This window comes from Bactrocera oleae, chromosome 4 (genome assembly GCF_042242935.1).
Source record: "Bactrocera oleae isolate idBacOlea1 chromosome 4, idBacOlea1, whole genome shotgun sequence".
Lineage (NCBI taxonomy): Eukaryota > Metazoa > Arthropoda > Insecta > Diptera > Tephritidae > Bactrocera > Bactrocera oleae.
Window position 1 is genome coordinate 64,411,196 of NC_091538.1, and position 21,516 is coordinate 64,432,711.

Here is a 21,516-nt window from a genome sequence, read left to right on the forward strand (position 1 = left end):
AAAGTAACAGCGGTGAGAGCAATAAGCGGAGATAATTTGATATATACATGTGTGTGCATATGCATGTGTGTGTAGCAATAAAAAAAAATAAACAATTGTAAAACTGTTAAATCCGCAACTAAACTAAAAATCTCAAACATTTATCCGCGTGATTATGTGCCACATTGGCTAATTGCTATGCCACATTAAGCTGTAGCCACAAGCGCTACGCGACAGCTGGATAGACAGACAAACAACAGTTGAACTGGTCCGTATAGCTAACTAACTAAATGACTGAATAGCCAGTCAAATGGTGACACTGTTGTATTAAGACATATTCGCAAACAAAACAACAGAGCCAGTGGGAGGGAGGACACTCTTCAGCCGGCATTTCAGTGGTTGGATGAGAATGTTAGCAGCGTAAATAATGAAAAATACAAGGTTAAGTTAATAATTACTGAGGTTAGGGTACATTTTTGCAAAAAATATAAATTCTGTCAAATAAAAAAAAGGTTCCATACAGACCTTATATTGTTGAATCAGTTTGAACTGAACTATTTATTACAAGATTTTACCATACCTTATGCAATAATCCATGCTAAATTATATGAAGATATTTTGTCAAATAAAAAGTTTTTCATACAAAAATTAAATTTTTATCGATCTGTTTCAAAGCAGCTATATTTAGAGCAGTCCGATCTGAACAATTTATTTGGAGATTGTAGTGTTGCTTTGGATAATAATCCAAGCCAAACTTCGTGAGGATAGTTTGTAAAAAAAAGTTTATATGGCAGCTGCGTGCTATAGTGGACCGATATCGTAGGTACCGGCAAATGAGCAGTTTTTGGGTAGAAAAGAGCTTGTGCAAACTTTCAGATTACTATATCCAAAACTAAGTAAGTAGTTTGTATATATACAGACAGACGGACATGGTTAAATCTACTCAGATCGTTATGCTTTATATTAATATATATACTTCTTAGGATCACCGACGTTTCCTTTTGAGTGGCAATCATATTGTAGCCTGTTCTGGTAGAGAATATAATCTCTAACCTTATAATCTCATAGCGTGTGCTGTAATTCAGAAACCTCTGTAGCTACCCTAGAATAACTAGATAAGCCCAAAGAAGAATCTGCCAACGCCATCATACAGTTTTTAGGATTTGTACGCATACGCACGCAGTGCTTTTGTTTTGATTTTTATCTACACTGCATTTTCTATTTTTTGTTCACTTTCGACACTTTTCTTGTACACTTTCTCTGATTTTCGCTTTGCTTCAACGACTTTGACGTCAACAGCGAAAACGACAACATGTGCGGGATTCAATTTAAAAGGATTAACTGCTAATTTCTTGTGATACCACTGAATGCCAAACAGTCAGCAGAGAGTTAGCTTAGCTAATACGTAGTAAAACAAAGAGTATACAATAGTAAACCGTGGGAGCGCACCAATTACAAGCCGAGCAAGTGATATGCTTTTTTCCAGCAGCTTCGTACATTTGTTTTTGTAACTTGTGTAAGCCTTTGGTGTTTGTGGTTTATGTCTTCACACTTCGACAAAAGATGAGTTGTTTAAGAACCAACAAGTGGATCTAGCTGAAACACGTATTCAAAATATATATGGAAAAAAGAAGCTCTCAAGCAGAAACAATTGAAAGTAATGGTATATCTAAAGAGCCGATCTGATATTGAGGCGTAATGTTTTCCATAAATTAAAAACTTATATTGACACGGGCATTTAATTGTATGCTGCTCAAATTAGAAGACAGAACAGTATGCATTTCTTGACTAATTTCATTACCCGACTTTCCCATATAATTTTGTGTAACTTTGTTGTCGTAGATATTCTGTAAACTTAAATGTGAAGAAAAAGTTGAAGCAAAAGATAATAATGTTAGATGTAATATTTTTTCCATCCACTGTAGCGCCATTATATTATTCTAAAGAAAAATAGCATTGTCCGATATGCAGATTTCAATCCATTTTTTCATTTATTTTGCTTCTTCTGTAGTTATTTAATAATAAAGTATGTATGAATGTACTTGAAGGAAATGTTTTTTCCCAAACCTATATTTTTTCACCATAAATCTACGCGTTAAAAATCAATTGTTAAAAGAGCACTACTCTCAAAACACATATCACTCTTAAATCACTAACACTATGGATAAATAACGAATAAAAAAAAAATGTGGGAAATCACTTGCAACACAACATAAGTATTGTATATATATGTATGTGTATGTGTGTTGCTAAAATTGAAGCTCTTAGCCTTGCTGGCAGAAGGAAAACCACATTTATCCTTGCGGATTTGCGCTAATACACTCATTCGTCTCTTAACCCTGTCGCTAACGAAGCTTACGCTAGCTGCTCCCTGCAATATGTCATTTGTGTAACACACAAATGTACACACACAAATATATATAAATACGTATATATATATACTTTCCTGTTTATTTGTTGTGACAACACATATTCCTGCGAGTATTGTTACTTAGTTATTTGTTATTTGCTTATCTAACAGCGCTTAGACGTGTATTTATTTCGATATGAGTGTGTGTGTGTGTGTTTGTGTCCTTTTACTTAATACACCCACTTTCTCTCGTCTGCGTGGACTAAGCTAAGTCACTTACTTACTTGCAGCTTGTTGTATATGTGTATGTAAGCGTGTTTATCGGTCTCTATATTAGTCTGTCGTTTTTGCCGTTTTTGTAGTTGCATTTCGCATGCCAGATTGGCGATTTTTTTGCCTTACTTATTTCTCTGCTACTTCTGTTGTTTACATTTTTTATTTGCCTTACTTGTCGTGTTTGAATCCCCAACACCCGTTTTGTTGCAGCAACATTGGAATTAACACCAACGACGGCAGGAGCAGCAACTGCGCACACACACACATACAAGCAATAATAATATGAACAACAACAACAGCATCGTCAAGTATAAATCTAGTGAACTTCACAAGGATTAGCCAGCATGAAAGCATCAGATTTGAAAGCTTTTCTCATCGTTGCTTTCCTTTTTGCTACTTCTGAGTTTATTTAAGCTCTATATGCTACAGTATTGTATTGTTTGCTTTGCTGTGCTGAAGTTTTCGCCGATGTTTGTTTTAGTTGTTGTACTTGCATTTGATTTAGCCGGCATATTTACAGTGATTTTACTGTTGTTATTCAGTTGTTGCTCGTGTAGTCGAAATTTCTCCAGATCGTGTCCGTTTTGTTTTTTCTTATTTTATTTTTTATGTATGCAAAGAAATATTCCAGTAGTATGTTTATAAGCTGTTTCGTACATTTGATATACATCGCCTGACAGCTGATGTGGAAAATTTGCATCTGACTGCAGTCAGTCATTCTGCGACATGAGTTCAAACGTCATGTTAGATAAAAAATCCTACAAATAGATTTACAAAAACCTTCTGGATCTCGCTATGAAGAATTCCGTAGATCAGAGCGCTTATTTTTGTGAATAAAAAATATTAATAACATAACAGTGAATATTGAATGGTATGTGCCATTTCTTATCAAATGCCACATTTTTCTGACACTGGTGTTTCTAAGAAAAAACTGTTGAATGGAGAAACATTTGTACAGTCGTAAAAAATTCTCTTAAATATATTTTTAAAAGTTGGTTGGTTGGTCATTTCACATGAGTTTTGGAATTTATTGCAAATTCTTTAATTTACAGCTATTTAGAAAAGCCTTGAGATGTACGATTTCCTAGATAAAAGGTGTGTAACCGGAATATGCAATAATGTGACGATAAAGCTAAAAGGTTTGGCAATGACTGGTATGAAATAAAAAAATATCCATTGTAGTCTAGATTCTTACAACCGTCGGCAAATAGAAGTACCAATATTTTGTGCAAATATTGTTTAGTTGTTTTTTTTCTTAATTCCAAATTTTTGTACACTGATATTTAAGTATATTAGATATATTAAGTTTACTACGAAGTTTTTAACACCCATAGGGAAACGTCGGAGACCCTATAAACTACATATATATTGTAGATATGAAAATGATCGGTCGGTCTGTCCGTCTGCTGCATATACAGGAACTAATCCCTCAGTTTTTTAGTAATCGATCTGGAAATTTGCACACGTTCTTTTCTACCCAAGAAGCTAATTATTTGTCGGAACCGCTGATATCGAAATATCGAACCACTGTAGCATATAGCTGCCATACAAACTGACCCATCAAAAGTAAGTTCTTGTATCGAAAACTTTTTCGTTTGACCAGATATTTTCACGAAATTTGGCGTGGATTATTTCCAACGGTTTAAGCGGCGAACAACATAATTATTCAGATCGAACCACTATATCATATAGCTGCCATACAACCGGACCCATCAAAATCAAAATCTATTATGGAAAATCTTTAATTTTTGAAGTCAACGTTTTGTTTATGTTTTGTATTGATTTATATTATTATTATTTTTATGTAATTGAGCGATTATACTCAGCTGAATGTCGTATATTTATACATTTTTAAAAAAACCTTAATAAAATTCGAAATAAAGTTTTTTATTCTCCCACAAAATAATAACAATAAATCTAGTTGTTAACTAGAAAATATAATTGTTTAGTATAGTTTTTAAGTAACGAACATGAATTATATACATGCAAACATACATATGTATAATTATTAAAAAAAAAAAAACTTTTAGGCAGCTTATCAATTTCACAAGTGCCACATTCACCAACTCAAATCACGGCATTAATCAGCAATCATTCAGACAATTTAATTTTTTCCGCTTTTGTTTTTATTGCCAATTAATTCGCATAACATTTCAGATATTAAACATTACACAGCTTATTATAAAAATTCGTCAAATATTTCAGCGTATTGTGTTTCTTTTTTGTAGTTATTGCCTCATGTTCTAGCACACGCACACACACGAAAAATACACCATTATACCACAAATTAGACAGATCGTTGGGTATCGCAGTAGCACACCAAAACACTTAATCCGATCGGCAAAAAAAATTTTTGCTTAAAAAAATCACAACAAAACAAATTTAAGTCAAATAGCATTTATAAAAAAATTCAATTAAATAGAAAGAGCTATAAAAAAGCTGTATGTAAGGAATGCGCTCACCAACCTTCTTCCAGCATGTCGCACACGTAACTGACGCACCGCATGAGCGCCAACACCAACGACAGTCCACAAATGCACACGCATAGGCAACAGCTAACAAAACAACCACCATCGCCAACAAAAAAAAAACACACATACATGCAAACATAACCACTATGGTAGACAGTCAAATCTCAACGCCAGCTAGCCATCGCTGCTCTCCAAGCGTTGAACAGACGCGGCACCACACCAACACCACCATAAAGAATAATCTTTGATAAACAGTGCGGCGCGCAACATGTGGCAGCAGCCGAGTCCAGCCAACCCAACGAGAGCGCCAATGTGTGGGCCCTCCCCCCAAAGCAAATACAAAAGTATGTAAGTGCCGGTGTGAATATGTGTGCGTTGTTTGTGTGGGAGCGCGAGTATGTCCCCAAACACGTATATGAAGAACACGCTCTATGACAATTCGCTCTCAGCTCACTTTTATATGCGTGTATTACAGCGCTCTCCAACATTCACACACACACACACACACACAATGCGTTTGTACGTGCTCCCGTTCGTTTGTTCGTTCATTCGTCTGGTTTATCGTGCCATATCAGAGGGGATTATGCGAAATGAATGGAATTAAGGATTAATTTCGAAGGGATGTCATTTAGACGGGATAATTCTGTTTTGTATTTTATGCTCGAGTGATTCACGGTATTTAAGCGCTTGGATGTGGTGGACGGATAAAATTTGTGCGTATGTGTTGGCACGTATTTATGGCGCACAGCAGATACAGTAAACATTATTTGTATGTATATATGTAATCGCTGCGCCGGTTATGCGTGCGTAGTATTTATAAAAAGCAAAGCAAAAACGAAATTAATCCGAGAGGAAATACACTTTCGATATTGTGGCACGGTGTGTCAAATAGATAATAAATTAGGAAATAGCAGATTAAGCATCTTTTATTCATTTGGGATCTAACAAATAAGTAAAATCTCTTTTGACTTATACTGGTATTGATGAGTAATCTTAAAATGTGTGTTGTTGGTTTTAAGGTACCGAAGAAACTATCAAATGGCTTAATAGATAAGTCGTGTCATTGTATTTTTATTTTCGATATTAATTGATAAAATATAATACTTAGACTTAGGCTAAGAACCCAGCGAAGAGCAGAAAAAGTAAATTAGCAAATTATTGCGCTTTTTTATCGAATCAAATAAGACAGGAATAGTTATAGGCTTAAGCTGTGATGAGTAAAATAGTAATTCTTTGGAAAAACCGAAAGAGCTTAATAATTAATTTTAAGGTGTATAATAAAGAAATATATAATATTTATATTCTCATTATAATTGGAACGAAAAAGTTATTGTTAATTTAGTTGAAAAAAAAAGAAGTTTTTCCTTTTGCTTTGAGTTTGATGCGACTTATATTTTTGGAGATATGAGGGCATTGGTAACCATTTTTAGCTAAGTGTAAATGTCTTTTCAAACTTCAAACGCATTTTGCTCGAAGCTCTATTTTCAGAGTCGATGAGCATATCTCCGAAACCGCTAGACAGTTAAAGGTAAACCTAAAAATACGATTTTCCACAAAAACTTTCATTTTTCAATCTTGTTAACTGAGGGTTTTGTCGAAAAAAACTATTTTTTTGCTCAGTCAACATTTTTCAAAAATCATTCAAAAATTCGACTCTTACTTCGTATTTATCTATACCAAAAAAACTTAAATTTTTTCCTTTCATTTCCAAAACATTTTAAGCAGACATCTTTTTGCGGAGGACCTTCAGAAGATTGTCTATAGAAGAAAGGGAAACTCAATTAAAAAAAATGTTTTCTATTGAATTTCAGTAAATTCATTAAATGTTTATAAAATATGATATCTTCTCAGAAAAAATTACCGAAAAAAAAAAATTATTTCAGACCTGCAAGTATGCACTCCCCTTAATATTAGTATGTTTTGTTGCGTTTTATTTATTTTTTATTGTCTAATTAATCTGAATTCTCATCATTAAGCGAACCACCTTTTAAATAATTTCTTTTTTTGTCTTAAATTTGACTAAACTCTTTTATTTTGAGTTCGATTCGTCTCAAATACATATATCATATATAATATATGTATATGTACCTACGAGGCAATATAAAAAAATATGTATATTTTGAAATTATATTTTTATATTAATATACTCAAAATTATATTATATATTTTTCGATATTATTATTTTTTATGTCATTTACTTTATTTTTAGTTATATATATAATTATTTTTTCTTTGTTTTGAATTCCCGATCTCAACAAACGAAACACCACTGAAATAGCACGTGCAGCAACACACTGTGCTACGTAATACCGGACGATCCATAAAACGAAGAGTTAAATCCGAAATAATAATCCCTCACGAAATTAAATCCCACGCCCACATGAAAAATCGCAAGCAACATAAACAACAAACAGCAGCAGCAGAACAGCACAACAGTGCGCTGTACTGTAATTGTCGCACGGTTACACTGTCACGCAGTCATACCGTTGGCCTACCAGACAAAACCGACACGACACTGCCTAGCCGATACCGTGTTGCCACTTTAGCAGGTTGAGTTGGTCGGCTCCCACTCGACTGCTGTTGCGTTATTTCAGCTACAATTCAACCTGACAGACGGCGCGCAGAAAAGTAGCGATGTCGGTAACGAGCAGCGCTGCCGGTTTAAGGATTAACGCAGACACAACAACAACTGTAGCAACATAACGTGCCGACACATACACATACACTTTATTTTTTGGCGTCAATACAAAGCTGTGTGTGTGCATGGCAGCGGTATGGAGGGGTGATAGTAGCGGAAGAGCTAAGCTGAATCGCGTTGAGCTGCTGCCCACCCAGCTGTGCAGCGCGACGCGTCAGTAGTTGATGTTGGTGTAGTTGGCTTTTGCAACGGCTGTAATGCCCAGTGCAGAAAATCGTTGGGATTAATGTGGAATCTGGCTTATTTCGAAAATATGCTGTCGCTCAGTTATAAAGCTGTTCGCCATTCGCCGCTCCCCGACAAAGCTCAGTCGAAAAAATACCAATACACCGATCAGCAGCTACAAATATGGACGCCAACAAAAACAAAAACAATATCCAACAATAAAAATTGGAACGGCATAAGAAGGCATGTGATAGGCGTCAAGGGCGGTAGGGGTCAGTTAAGCCAACAATAGCGAGTTCAATGGCGTAGGCATTTCAATAGTGGGTACCGCTTAGCTCGCAGCACCGATGCGCATATCATCCTTGCTACATCAACACAGTTGCACAGCGCGTTCCTGAGTTGGTGATGAGTGCGACTAAAAGTCCACAGTAGTACGTATACCTATGTGGCGTAAATCTGGAGTGAGCGGCAAACAGATGCTAGCGTTATCGCAAATCCACGCGCGTGCAATTGCGAAAAGCTTGCTGCAAAGCTTACATGTATGTGTGTGTTTGTGTAATCATATGCATATTCACGTATACCCCGTGATACACCGAAAATTATGCGCATTTGTATTTGGTCGTTTGAAAGATAAAAGTCTGGGCAGCAGACCGTTGCAGCCTTACCCAGTTCGATGTTAGTTAAAGGGCGTTCCCCTCACTCAGAGCGAGAGAGCGAGCTGCGGATTAAAGCGTCTATATTTATACATTGAAATGGCACGTGTACGTATATGTGTGTGTGCGCTCATACACTTAAATATCACATCATTAAAGTGTGTAACGGACAAAAGGAATGCCATATGCCGTTTGGAGCTAAGCAAAGCCGGCACTTCATAAAATTTAGCATCCCCCATATTTTGTTGGTGTTTTCTTTTATTTGTGTTTGCTTTGGTTTTTCGCTGACTCTCATACTCTCTATTTGCCTGTTTTGCTTTAGCTGGGCTGTTTCTCCAATTAATGCGCCAGGATAATCCGTCGATCAATAAAACGTTGCAGACAGAGACGGTATGCGCATAGTCGGAGGGGTATGGTTGAGAAGGTCATGGAAACAATTTTAAAATTTTGTGTGTAGACGGTATTTTGCTATTTTGTAGATAGTATTGTTTTGTGTTTTATTTTGGAAATGTATTTTCAATAAATGCTAATATATATAAAAATATATTTATTTATTACTTTTTATTTTTTAAATATATCATAGTTTACTTATTACAAGAAGAACGTTAACTTCGGCTATACCGAAGCATTAATACCATTCATAGGTGCATTTCTTATAGCATAAAAGGGTATAAAAAAATGTTGATCTGGATTTTGATAGGTAAATTTGTATGGCAGATATATGCTATAGTAGTCCGATCTTAACAATATGTTAGAAAATGTACCGTTGGCTTGGCCAATAATTCTTCTCAAAATACCTGAAGATAATATCTCAAATAAAAAAGTTTTTTATACTAGAACTTGATTCTTATTAGTCAGTTTCTATGACAGCTATACACTATAGTTGTCTGATCTGAACAATATGTTTGGGTATTTTAGCGTTGACTTGGAAAATAATCAGTTCCAAATTTCGTGAAGATCTCTTTTCCAAAATAAAGTTTTCCATACAAGAACTTGAATTGAAATTGATTTTGATCGCTCAGTTTATATGGCAGCTATATGCTATGGTGGTACGATATCGGTTATATCGTGGATCGGTTTATATCGTTTTCTTTTAATTTTTATTGTTAATCTTATCACTTCAGTTTCATTATTTTTAAACTGCGCAACTAATTTCATTCAAACTACTAACTGGCTGCCATCTACATTTTGCCACTGTCTGACGTCTAGAAGCACTGTACGTACATACATATAAGTAGGTATGTGTATGTATGTCTATAATGCAACGTATCCTCACCATTATCTGTGTGTTTGTAACATACGCTCGGGTGCGCTTATAAACAGGGCCAAACAACACCCTTTACATTATCCCCAACAACACTACCAGCAGCAATGGGTGAAGATAACAAGCAACATTAACTGTGGCAAGACTGAAATTCAAGTTTCCAACTCAAAGCCGGAAGCACCGGTAAAGGGGTTAGAGAATGAGGAAATGCTCTTCATTTGTGTCTGATGAGATTAGAGTTAAATCCAGATAAAGGGATAAAGGATTCAAGGTATTGCTGTTGCTAGAGCTGTAACCATTGTAGCTGCAACAAAGGGTGGTGGCTTGTGTAGACGCAACTCACATTCACAGTGTGTGAGAGGACTGCAGCGCCGATGCGGTTGAATGTCTTCGAAAATTTGGCGGCAAATCTAAATCACTCAGCAACGCAACGCAAACAAGCAGGCAACAAAATGTGAGCTAAAATGGTATGTTGCTGGTTTTGTTGTGCACGTGCTCACTTCGGCTCCGCTAGAGCTTTCGTTGCCGGCAGATTTGTTGTGTCGCACCTTCTCAGCCGTAAGTACATCTTTCCGGGCGTCACTCTAACTGCTAGAGGGGTTTATACGCGCTTTCGATTGTTGTTGCAAGCAGTAGTTTACGACAATGCCGAGTGCTTATCGGTAACGTCCTTGTGAGATTTACGCTGGCAGCGCAGCCACGGGGAATAAGTGCTCAGATATATGTATGGAAGTGTATGTAGCAAGTATTGTCGGCGCTTCGTGCGGATTTGCAAAGTTTGAATCCTTTTGCGCCAGCAGGAAGGTTAAGCGTTATATTCCTTCACATATTGTTTGCTCGGTGAGTGTGCGGTTATTGCTTGAGTGTGTATTGTACTTGTATATATTATATTATCGGATTTCTTAACGCGGCGTTCGCTGCGCCGAATGGGTGTTGCTTAGACACTTTTAATAAACCTAGCGTTTGTTTGTTTCTTGCAAGGATTTGAAAGTTTTAAGCGAACACTTTGCCTTTTGGATTTTACTTGAGACAAACGCGGAGAAATTAAAGGGTAAAGCGTATTTAAGGGCGTATAGGAAATTCAATGGTTAATTTTTTTTAGTATAATAAATCTATTTCATTGTTACTATATATATAAATATTTAAGATTTATAGTTATAAAAATGCTGCTTATTACAAAATTTAGTGAATAATTTGGGTTTTGCTGAAATAATTACTAAAAATGTTAAGGCTAAGTTCTCAAAATAAGAAAGTAATTAAAAAGCTAACTCATATTGAAACAGTTGCCTTATCGGCGCATTCACCAACAGATTTAATGAAATTATAGAATCCCAAGTACATAAACGCGAAAATATTTAAAATATAAAACCAATATGTTTTTTAATTCTAAGCTTGGGATTAACACTTTTTTTTATTCATCAATGCGGTAATTAGGATCTGGAATAAAATTTTTTATTTTTTTCAAATAAGAAATTTGGCTTTGGGATTAAAAAAAAAAAAACATACGGATAATCCGTAATCCGTTTTGCGGGATAAAATTTTTAAATTTTTTTCAATACGGTATTTCGGATTTTTTTGTTCAAAAAAAAATTTGGCTTTGGTTTTAAAATTTTTTTTTTTTTCAAACTTGAATTTGGGATTCAAAAAAAATTTATTTAATATTTTTTTTTTCATTCCAAACCCTAGGTTAATCCTTAATCCGTTTTGTTGGATTACATTTTTTTTTTATTTTTCAATTCAGTATTTAGGAGTAAATTGTTGTTTGTGTTGTTTTTCAATCCGAGTTTTGGGCTTAACAATTTGAAAATAATTGTTAATGGAGTATTTCGGGATTATAGAATAACACAAATGAATGCGTATGTTAACTAATTTTTTTTTAAAGCATCATTTGCACCCCTGATTTTATTACAGTTATACATTTTTGAAAAGGTGTCACATTTGACCACTACATTTTTTTTTGGTTATTGCTAGTAAAACAGTTTTGTCACATATTATTCAATTTTACAATGCAGCAACACCGACTTTTGGATATGCTACATAAACATTTGAGTTGCAATGGCCATTGTTAACTTGCATGCTTGGTTCAATGGCTTGCGTTAAGCCCTTACTGTTGTAATGTGCTGTGCTCAGAGATTTGAGTAAACATGCATGAAAGTAAATGTGGTGTTGATCTTACAAAAAAAAACATTTTTGACGGCCATTGCATGTATACAGTAGTTGGCCAAGTAATTAGGAACTTTAAAAAAATTCTTTAGGGTGTTATAAAAATGGATAAGTTCTTTGTAAGACAAATTATATATATATTATTATAGATTCTTTCTATTATCTACTTCATTTGCTTATTATTTGCAATTTCTGAAATTATCACTGTGATTTGGTTTCCAATAATATGACAGCAACTGTAAAAGTGCAATGCCAAGCAAATATGTGCTTGCGGTGCATATAACTGTATGTTTACTAAATATGAGTATATGCCTGCCACGCCAGACACAGGCTCGTCGGTATTTACAAATGCCACATGCAGCATGTTGCAGTGTTTAAGCGACAGCAGTAGTGGTATTTTCGGTGTTGAGGCACGATTTCTGGATTAAACGCGATTTGGCAACGCAAAAATATGTGATGTTACGCGCAAAATTACCTTCATGGGGTGCAAGCGATTTCTTAAATCTTTACGCAAATATCAGAGCCTACAAACCTATGTACATATGTATATATACTTATATATGTATGTGTGTATTTTTTAAATATTAAAACAAAATTCGGAACATAAATATGCATTTGATATCAACCAGCTAAATGGCTTAGAAGTTTGTTTAAAATTTTGTATTGTAGGAATTTCGAAAAATTTCGTTTTAGCGCTTAATTTTGAATATTTTGAACTACACACACTTGGAAATGCGAAGCGTGCAGTTACAACAGTTGACGGATTAATCAAATCCGTCGCACGTCCGTTTGGCAGTCTGATTATTGTTATTGTAACTCGAGTGCTTTGTTATGTTGCTTTTGTTAGTTTTGCGCTCACATACTTACATATATATGTGTATATACATATGTGTGGTAGTTCATATGTGTGCCTAGTTAGGCCCACTTTGTGCTCGCAGCCGTTGCCTGATATTTGACAGTGATAAAAATTATATGAAAGTCTACGTTCACTATCGATACGTATGCGTATATTGGAAATTCAACAACAACAACAACAACAGCAATAATAGCAGCTATGAGTAATAACAATAATTTGCAAAATTTTCCATTAATCATCCTGCTCGCACATTGACTGCTTTGGCTGATTGCAAACGAATGGATAGATTGAGAGCAAAATGTGTGGGGCGTACTATGCTGGGATTACCGGTGGGTGGATGGCTGAGAGAGAGGAGCAGAGTGGAGGAGCACATAGCTTTGGGAATATGCATAAAGCTGAGGATTAGGCGTTGGCCCATCATTTAAAATATCAGCATGAAAAGTGACGTTGAAGCATTTAGCAAACGCTATACGTGTGGATTAAAGCGCTGATGCTGGCGTTGACGGTGACGCTGACTGCTGTACATATAGTACGAGTATATCCAACAGCACCGTAAGCCATGGGATTAGAGCGCAATTTTGTGTTGCTTTGTTCAGATATATTTATATACATATATATCCATAGATAAATATAAATAGATATAAATGAATGAGTAACTGGGGGAGGCAGTGGCGCATTCTTTACCAAATTAAATTTCTGAAATTGTTTCATTTGAGTATCTATATAAACACGAGTCGATAAATAAGTTACTGGGGATCTGTGGTCGGGAAGTGAAAGGGTGGGGGTAATGAAGTTCTTAAGGTTAAAAAACGGTATATCTCGATTTTAAGAGCAACTTATAAGTCCTATAGAAAAAAGTTGAGGAAGAAAGTTATAGGTAATAAAAAACACCTCAAAATTTATGCGATAATTTATTATATTTTTAAAAAATTGGAATAAACTAACCTTTTTATGTCCCCAGCACAACATAATATTTTTGATTTAGCGTATTTATACAGTTATGTACATATAAATGGCACATAAGCGAGTCAAATATTACAATACATTTATTTTCTACTTGTAACATCCCCCTTCCCAAAAATACCGTTTTCTTTCCATTAAATTTTTTTTTTTTGCAATTTTATTGCGTATAATGTTGATTTGATGTGGAAACAAAAAATTAAACTTTTTTTAATGCATTGTTTACTTTGAATGTTGTGTCAAGTTCTCTGGTGCTTTTATTTTATTATGGAAGCCAATAAATATTTCGTCGATATTTTGTAAAAAATTATACGAAAAAACATTGCACCATATATGAGAGATGAGCAAAAATGGAAAATCTCCTGCTGAAATAAGGCATAGATCTCGAAAAATCGTTGTTGATGCAACAAAAATACTTATCTTGTGTCAACAAAAAGATTTCAAGAAAATCCTGACCGCGTAAATCCGATATTTGTGATGACAAAATTAGTCAGCCAGCTTGTAGGACGACGACTCTACGAAGCTCAACCTTTTGGACGAATTAGTAGGATGAAACCACTTCTGTCAAAATGCCACATCAAAACTCGAATGACATTCGCAAAGGTCCACAGAGACAGACAAGCACAATTTAAAAAAAAACGTCTTTAGTGCGATGAAATCAAAAGAAATAGATTGGGTCCAGGTGGAAAAACAAGTGTACGTTATCTAAAAGATCAAGCCCTTAACCCTAGCTATACCAAAAAACTAATAAGCACGGTGGTGGAAGTATCATGGTCAAGAACGCGTTTTCATGGTATAGCGTCGGGTCAATCGTTCTCATAAATAGTAAAATGGATAGTATTTGGATATACTTTGAAATATAATAAAGTCATTTGCATTTGAATCCATGGCTATAAACTGGACATTTATGCAGAACAATGATCCGAAGTGCAAGGCAAAGGTAAGACATGAATCCAATAAAAAATTTATGAAATGTTGTTTATATAAAACAAGTAAGGATAAAAGTCAAAGATGTTGATGATTTATAGGCTCATATTAAGGATTCTTGATATTCAATTCCCAAGGAACTGTGTTAAAAACATTTAAAATAAAACTAATGCCTGTTTCAATCCATGAGTGATAAACTTAGGCGATAAGTAACCGTTTTTTATATGAAGACCAAGTATGCTATTCATGTGTCCATGGCTGCATTTTCACTTTTCTTTTACCAAATATCAGAAAAGGACATTAATTTTAAATCGAAAATTCTAGCATAAAAATATCTGTTTTTTTAAAATAAATATACTTACAATAGTAAGTCTTCGCAGAAAATACAAAATCTATCCCACTAAACTATTCAAAGCTGATTTTTTTTTATTTCAGCTACCTGCTCTGCATATCTTATAATGATTATATTCCATAGTGGTCCAATATCGGTGGTTCCACCAAATGAGCAACTCTTTGGGGTGGAAAGAATGTGAGCAAATTTTCAGTTTGATATCACAAAAACTGAGAGACTAGTTCGCTAGTTGGATTGACTATAAATAAGGATTCCGGAATAAATTACCGACCAAACAAAATATTTGAAAAATTATAGCAGATTTTGCAGTCAAATTTAAGGAGATATGGAACTCGTTGGCCGTTGTCAATGTTAGCTTAGATGAACCTTTCTTCCAGAAGGGAGTCTGACTAGAAAATGTCTGTCTCTCCAGTTGTTTATAATCGAAGAGCGATGCTGAAAAACTATTTTTCAATTAACATATAACAAAGGAAAGGCTACGGTTTTCGTAGTATATCGAAAAGTATTTAAGCGTCTTAGAATAGTTTTCTTCGGGAATACTAATAGATCTCGCTGTCCATAAAACTATACTCATTTAATTTGTCATTAAGTATTACACAAATGTCAAGTTTAACTGAAATAAAATTATTCAGCTACTAAATTATTTACCCAATGTAAATATGATAATAATATTATAGTAATTTCTACTAATTTATTGTGAGAACGCCTTGGTATATTTAAGGACGGCACAAACATAATTAAGTCTTGCACTAAATGTATAAATATATACACATATATGTTTTCATATGTGCTCTCAAGGCCGATCTCAATAGGATAATTATACAATTTAATTAATATGAACAGCTCTAAGAACTCTTTAAATGTAGTGAAAGCGAGACAGCACACAACTACATATGCAAAGAAGGGATTAATGCATACATATACGCATACATGGAGCGAAATAGTTACACCTTTCAACTTAGTAAAAATAACAATAACAAATATTTCATACGCAGGTCAAGTCAGCAAAGTTTTGGTAAAAGGTAGAGTCGTAGCTAACCAGATTGCTTGCCCCCCGACCCCCCCTTGCAATTTATGCGTTTGATTAACGCATATGCATGCATGTGCATAGGCACATGTTTTGCTGCAACATCTATTGCCGTTATCGCATTTGTTTGTATTGTCGTTAGTGCTAATATCTTTATGTCTTGGTATGGCCCATGATACCATGATAGTTATTTTGCCTAAATCTTTTGCCAAACTGTTGCCTGTTGGTTACGATTATGACGCACCAATGTGTTGAATGTATTGCAAGCACACAGGCACACATACCAATGAGATCCTGAGACATGCGTGCATATTTATATAGAATATATTTTGCCATAAATCGCCAAAATAGTTGGTGGAGGTGCTAACGGGTGCGGTGACTAGCAGCGCCTAGTCTTCAAGCTTACGAATGCATATGCTTATTGATATTGGCATTGCAGTGTGGCAGTAGGCGCTGGCAGCAACAGCAGCTGATCGTCTCCATTCATTCATTGGTTGCTCTATATCTTTCGGGCCACCTCATTCCAGCAATGCTAGGCGAATTTTAATCCGTTTATAATACGCACATTTAAGTGTATGCCAAACGCAGAGGGTTATGCACATAGCAGTATGAGCAGAATTAGGAAAATACGTAGCCCAGTCAATCAAAATTATTGTATTTAAAATTTTTACTTGGCTCAGTATTGTTTGGGCACGCGTCAAAGATGGACACCAGATTCGTTAAATGTGAAAAGGCTGAAAATGTGAATAGTGCTTATGGTCCGACAATTTTGATATTAAAAATGCACAACGCTCTAGAAAGCCACAACGACCATCATGTAAGCACTTTTTCGATTGCTCACCGTTTGGAACGGTTTAAATAGCGTTGGTTACAACAAGAAGCTTGATGGAGAACGAGTTAATGTAAAAAACCTCATGGACCGAAATTCCATCTGCGAATCGCTGCTGAATCGCAAAGACTCGATTAATTTTGGTGGATTTGGAGGGGAATCATCTGCTATGGGCGACCCCTTATGGCTAAACTCTTAATTCGGAAGTGTACCAAATGCACCATCGGAAGGAAGCAATCACCCAGAAGCGGCCAGCTTTGTCTAATAAGAAAGTAACTGTGTTCTATGCGAACAACGCTAGACCGCACACGTCTATAGTGACTTGCCAGTAGCTTCACTAGTTTGATCGGGAGGTTCCTATGCATCCTCTTGTGATGTAGTGATAACTACCTGCTCTTGTCAATAGCGAATGATTTTGCTGGTGAAAAATTCGCCTCAATAGAAGCTTGGGAATATCAACTGCTTCAGTTTTTGGACGAAGGTTTCTGTGATAGTGGTATTATGAAGCTACCTTCAAGATGGCTAAATATACTAAATAACACCTTCAATTTTATTCAAAAATAATGGACTCCTTATTACTAGATCTTATACTCTTATATACCATATATTAATTACCTCCGCGAGAGGTTCAAAATGCAAGAGACAGTTTGTTGCAAACGCAGGATTCTAAACGGAAACTTACTCGACTAGTAGTCCAGTAGAATACTTTACTATTTGACTATACCTCCTTATATAACCAGCAATATTGCTTAGAGTTGGTTTTCTAAGAGTAAGCAAATATCAAAAGAAAAAATGGGAAACTAGTTTTAGAAAGGCGACAACCGTAAATACTCCGTTATAAAATGATAAACTTTGGTTCATGAAATCCAGTAAAGCCAACCCTACTTCTTAAAACTTAATCAATATAGTGCGAGAAAGAGGATAAAGTAAGTTTTCCGATACTTGAATTACAAATATTATTCCATCAGTATACAGACGGGGCTACTAATTGTGGGTCTTTAACTAGAGAAAATCTCAAAATCTTGACGATATTCTAAATTATTGCTTGGATTCTTAGGTAGCTGTGAATACCGAAAACCCACCTCTTTCAGAGAAAATCAAAAACGGTTTTGGAAAAACAATCTCGGACACGTACTTCAAGGCACCACTTATGATACGTCCCCAGTTTTTTATCCATAAGCACTATAAGTGAGTGAAATATTTTGTGGCTTGGGTTATTGCGACCAAACTTAAATTTATATGTATAGGTATGTATACAATTAAGCTGCTCAATCCTTTTGCTGGCAACTCTGAATATGTATGTGCATACGCATATAACTGCTTTAGCTACAATTGCAAGTGTTATTGCAAATGTTATTGTTGTTACCATTCAAAGTGTATTTATGTTGGCATGCATGTTTGTGTAGTTCAGCTGTTATTACCACAACCAGCCTGGTAGCTTGCAACCTTGTTTAGAATTTGTGCGCTGAGCGTACTCAGCCTCGACTGAAGCAACTGCTGCAAGAGCTTTAGCCGCAGCAACATGACAGTCCTAGTACAAGGCGAAGCGGCAAAAGCAATAGCACTCAGGCGGTAGTGACGATGGCAGCGTTAGGCAAGCGCAAGGATTTAGGATTTTGTATAGCAAACACATTTGAATCCTCGAAATTTGTCCCATTTCGTAGATAAATTTAGCTATCGAATTCATTTGTAGCAAAATTCGTGCTAAACACAAACACACGCCCACACATACATATTTCATACTGTGCATACATATGCAGTTTGAGAGTTGCTTGCGAGTGTTTGTAATGTGCTTAAGTCGCACACAAGCAAGCGCACAATATTTTCAGTGTCAGTGTATAATCCATGCGAATAAATTGTCTTACATATACAATGGTAAATGCATTTAGCTACGTATATGTGGGTGTGTGCCGGCAGATTTGTGTATATATGTATATATGGTATGCATGTGTTTGTTTGATAGAGCATTTGTATGTTGGCTGGCACAAAAAGCTTTTTGTTGTGCAAATCCTTTTTGCTTATAACTCGTGTGCTCACCTTCCTGCTGCCGCTCGCAAATCGAACTTTCGGCGAAACAGACACACACGAACACACATACGGCATATTGCTCTCCAAATCAATTCTTACTAAATCCACTAGCAGATAGGAGTGTTTTTCCATGGCTCACTATTTTCAACGATCCTGCTTTTATATTATATATTTTCTTTTCTGTATGTGTGTAGCGTGTTCCTGCGACATTCGCACCACAACACATACATACATACATATGCTACATTTGGCATTTTCGTTTGCCTGTAAATTTCGTTTGCGACTTAAAATTTTGTTCCAAATCTACTCACATATGGCGTTTGCATAATGCTTAATGCTTAAGCTCTGCAGGTGTGCGAGCACTGACGGTAGAAGGTAGAAATCTACAAAAAAAACTTTGAACGTTTTAGTTGGTTGTAGTTAGGTTGTAGCTTGGGGTTTTTCCTATTATTTTGGTTTGATAGTTGTGATCAACAAAGAAATGCGCAACAGTAATCGAAGTAGTGATCATCAATATGATCATATAAGCGATCAAACAAGGCATTATTTTAGTAACCGAAAACATGATATGGTATTTCAGAGATATACTAGGATGCACAATTAATGAAAGGTATCGTTCTATATTAAGTCGATATAAAAAAATTGTATGTCCAGCTATAAAAACATTTTTTTTGCTTTTCGCATTTGTGAATTATTGAATAAAGTTCTCTAGCGTGAGTAAATACCTTGTCCCTACCAACTGGACTAAACTTCAGCTGCTTACAGTGTCTAGAAAACGTAACTCTCTTTGTAGACATGAGGCTTCGAAAAACTTGTTAAAATGGTAACAACTTATGGAAGAATACCTTCGACACTTGACTTGCATGCGTTGATGACGCTGGGAAAGTAAAATACTAAATCAGGGTTAATTCATTCTCACAAGCATATAAAATTAAAAAAACAAGAAAACAAAAAGGTAAGGCAGGGTTAAGTTCGGGTGTAATCGAATATTGCCTAGCGAATTTGGTTGAAATCGGTGGAGTAGGTACCGAGATATGGGTTTTCACCTAAATGTGGGCGGTGCCACGCTCATCGCCAAAATTTGACACCGGCTCCATTAAAGTCCTTTTATACCAACTGGGGTGTAAAATTGGATATCTCTGGCGCATTTAGTCATAGTTTTATCGTCCATTAGAGGGTGAGGCCATGCCCACTTTTAAAAAAATTTTCAAACGGTAGATGTCTTTTCCTAATGCGATTCGTTAAACCATATAACATCTCTTATTATGGTGCCTAGTTATGACAATTTATTGGTTTTAGCATTATGGCGTTTTGTAGGCGTGGCAATCGTCCGATATCTTAATTTTACTTTTTCGATCTGCTGCACCGAAGTTATAATACTCCTTACAGTTATATTTATAGCATAAAAGTGTATAAAAAGAGTCTTAAATTGATTTTGATCGGTCAGTTTAAGTGTGAGGTATAGTTGTTATAGTTTAAAAATTAAAAAAATTTTAACAAATGGACTTGATTTTGACGATATATTTGTTTGCAGGTATGTACATATATGCTATATATGGACCGATAACAGCGGTTCCGACAACTGAGCAGCTTTTTGGGAAGAAAAGGATATGCGCAAATCGATATCTCAAAATTTAGGAGATTTCTATTATTAGTGAAAATAAGTCAGTTTGAGTTGAAATCTGTTGCATCAAACCTGGAAGATCTTAAAAATACCAGAAACTGCCGTAATTTTCCATGGCTGATATTTTAAATTAAAATTTTGAGTATTCAAAGTAGACTGTGCCATATATGATATATATCTTCATAAACATATATGTACATGCTCTACAATATTCACACTGCATATATGAAATAATTTTATTTAGCATTCATTTCTCCATTTAAAAGTCAAAACGCATGGCAATTCTATGCAAATTTTTGAAAATCATCACATTTCATTATAGCATTAAGCCACTCAAAGCTGATTCATAACATTTTCCCTTCAAAAACTTAATCTCATCATAAATTATAAACGCCAAATTACACACGCACATATCAACACACACGCACACGTGCAAAGGCAAATTTATGCAGCTAAACTGATATGCGAAATAAGAAAAATAAAGCACGTGCACACACTCATATATACCTAAAGTAAGGTCAGTTGACATCTGCTATTGCTGTTATTGTTGTTGATCTCATAAGCAAGCATGTGTGCGTGTTAGTATAGATGTCGATATGCAAAAACATATACTCGTGCATATGCCAATGGCGCTGATTGTATTGTTGTGGCATTTCGAGCAAACATATGCAACAAGTGTTGCTGCTTGCTAACTACAATACAATAGCATGCAACAATAACTGTTGTGCTCGCAACTCGCTTAACACATTCAACTAAGCTCTCATGTCATGCTGTTGTTGTGGGTGCGCGCCAATAACTATGCTACACTTATAACATACATACGTACATTTATACAAACATACACATATTCATACATATTTATATGTGAGTGTTTGCTGCCTGTGGAGTTATGTT

At 35.4% G+C, this 21,516-nt stretch overlaps 1 protein-coding gene across 2 annotated transcripts in view; it reads right to left on the bottom strand.

Annotated features, from left to right (window-relative positions):
• The window catches only part of dve (SATB1_N and homeodomain domain-containing protein dve), a 138,020-nt gene that overhangs the window by 37,288 nt on the left and 79,216 nt on the right, over nt 1-21,516 (bottom strand). The window contains exon 1 of one of the 2 annotated variants that reach the window (XM_070107937.1): nt 5,072-5,167. The exons of the other annotated variant lie outside the window; for it this stretch is intronic. Coding sequence (XP_069964038.1) covers nt 5,072-5,111 — 40 coding nt within the window. The 5' untranslated portion in view covers nt 5,112-5,167. Of the gene's footprint in view, nt 1-5,071; nt 5,168-21,516 lie in introns of those variants that run through there. 2 annotated transcript variants of the gene reach the window in all.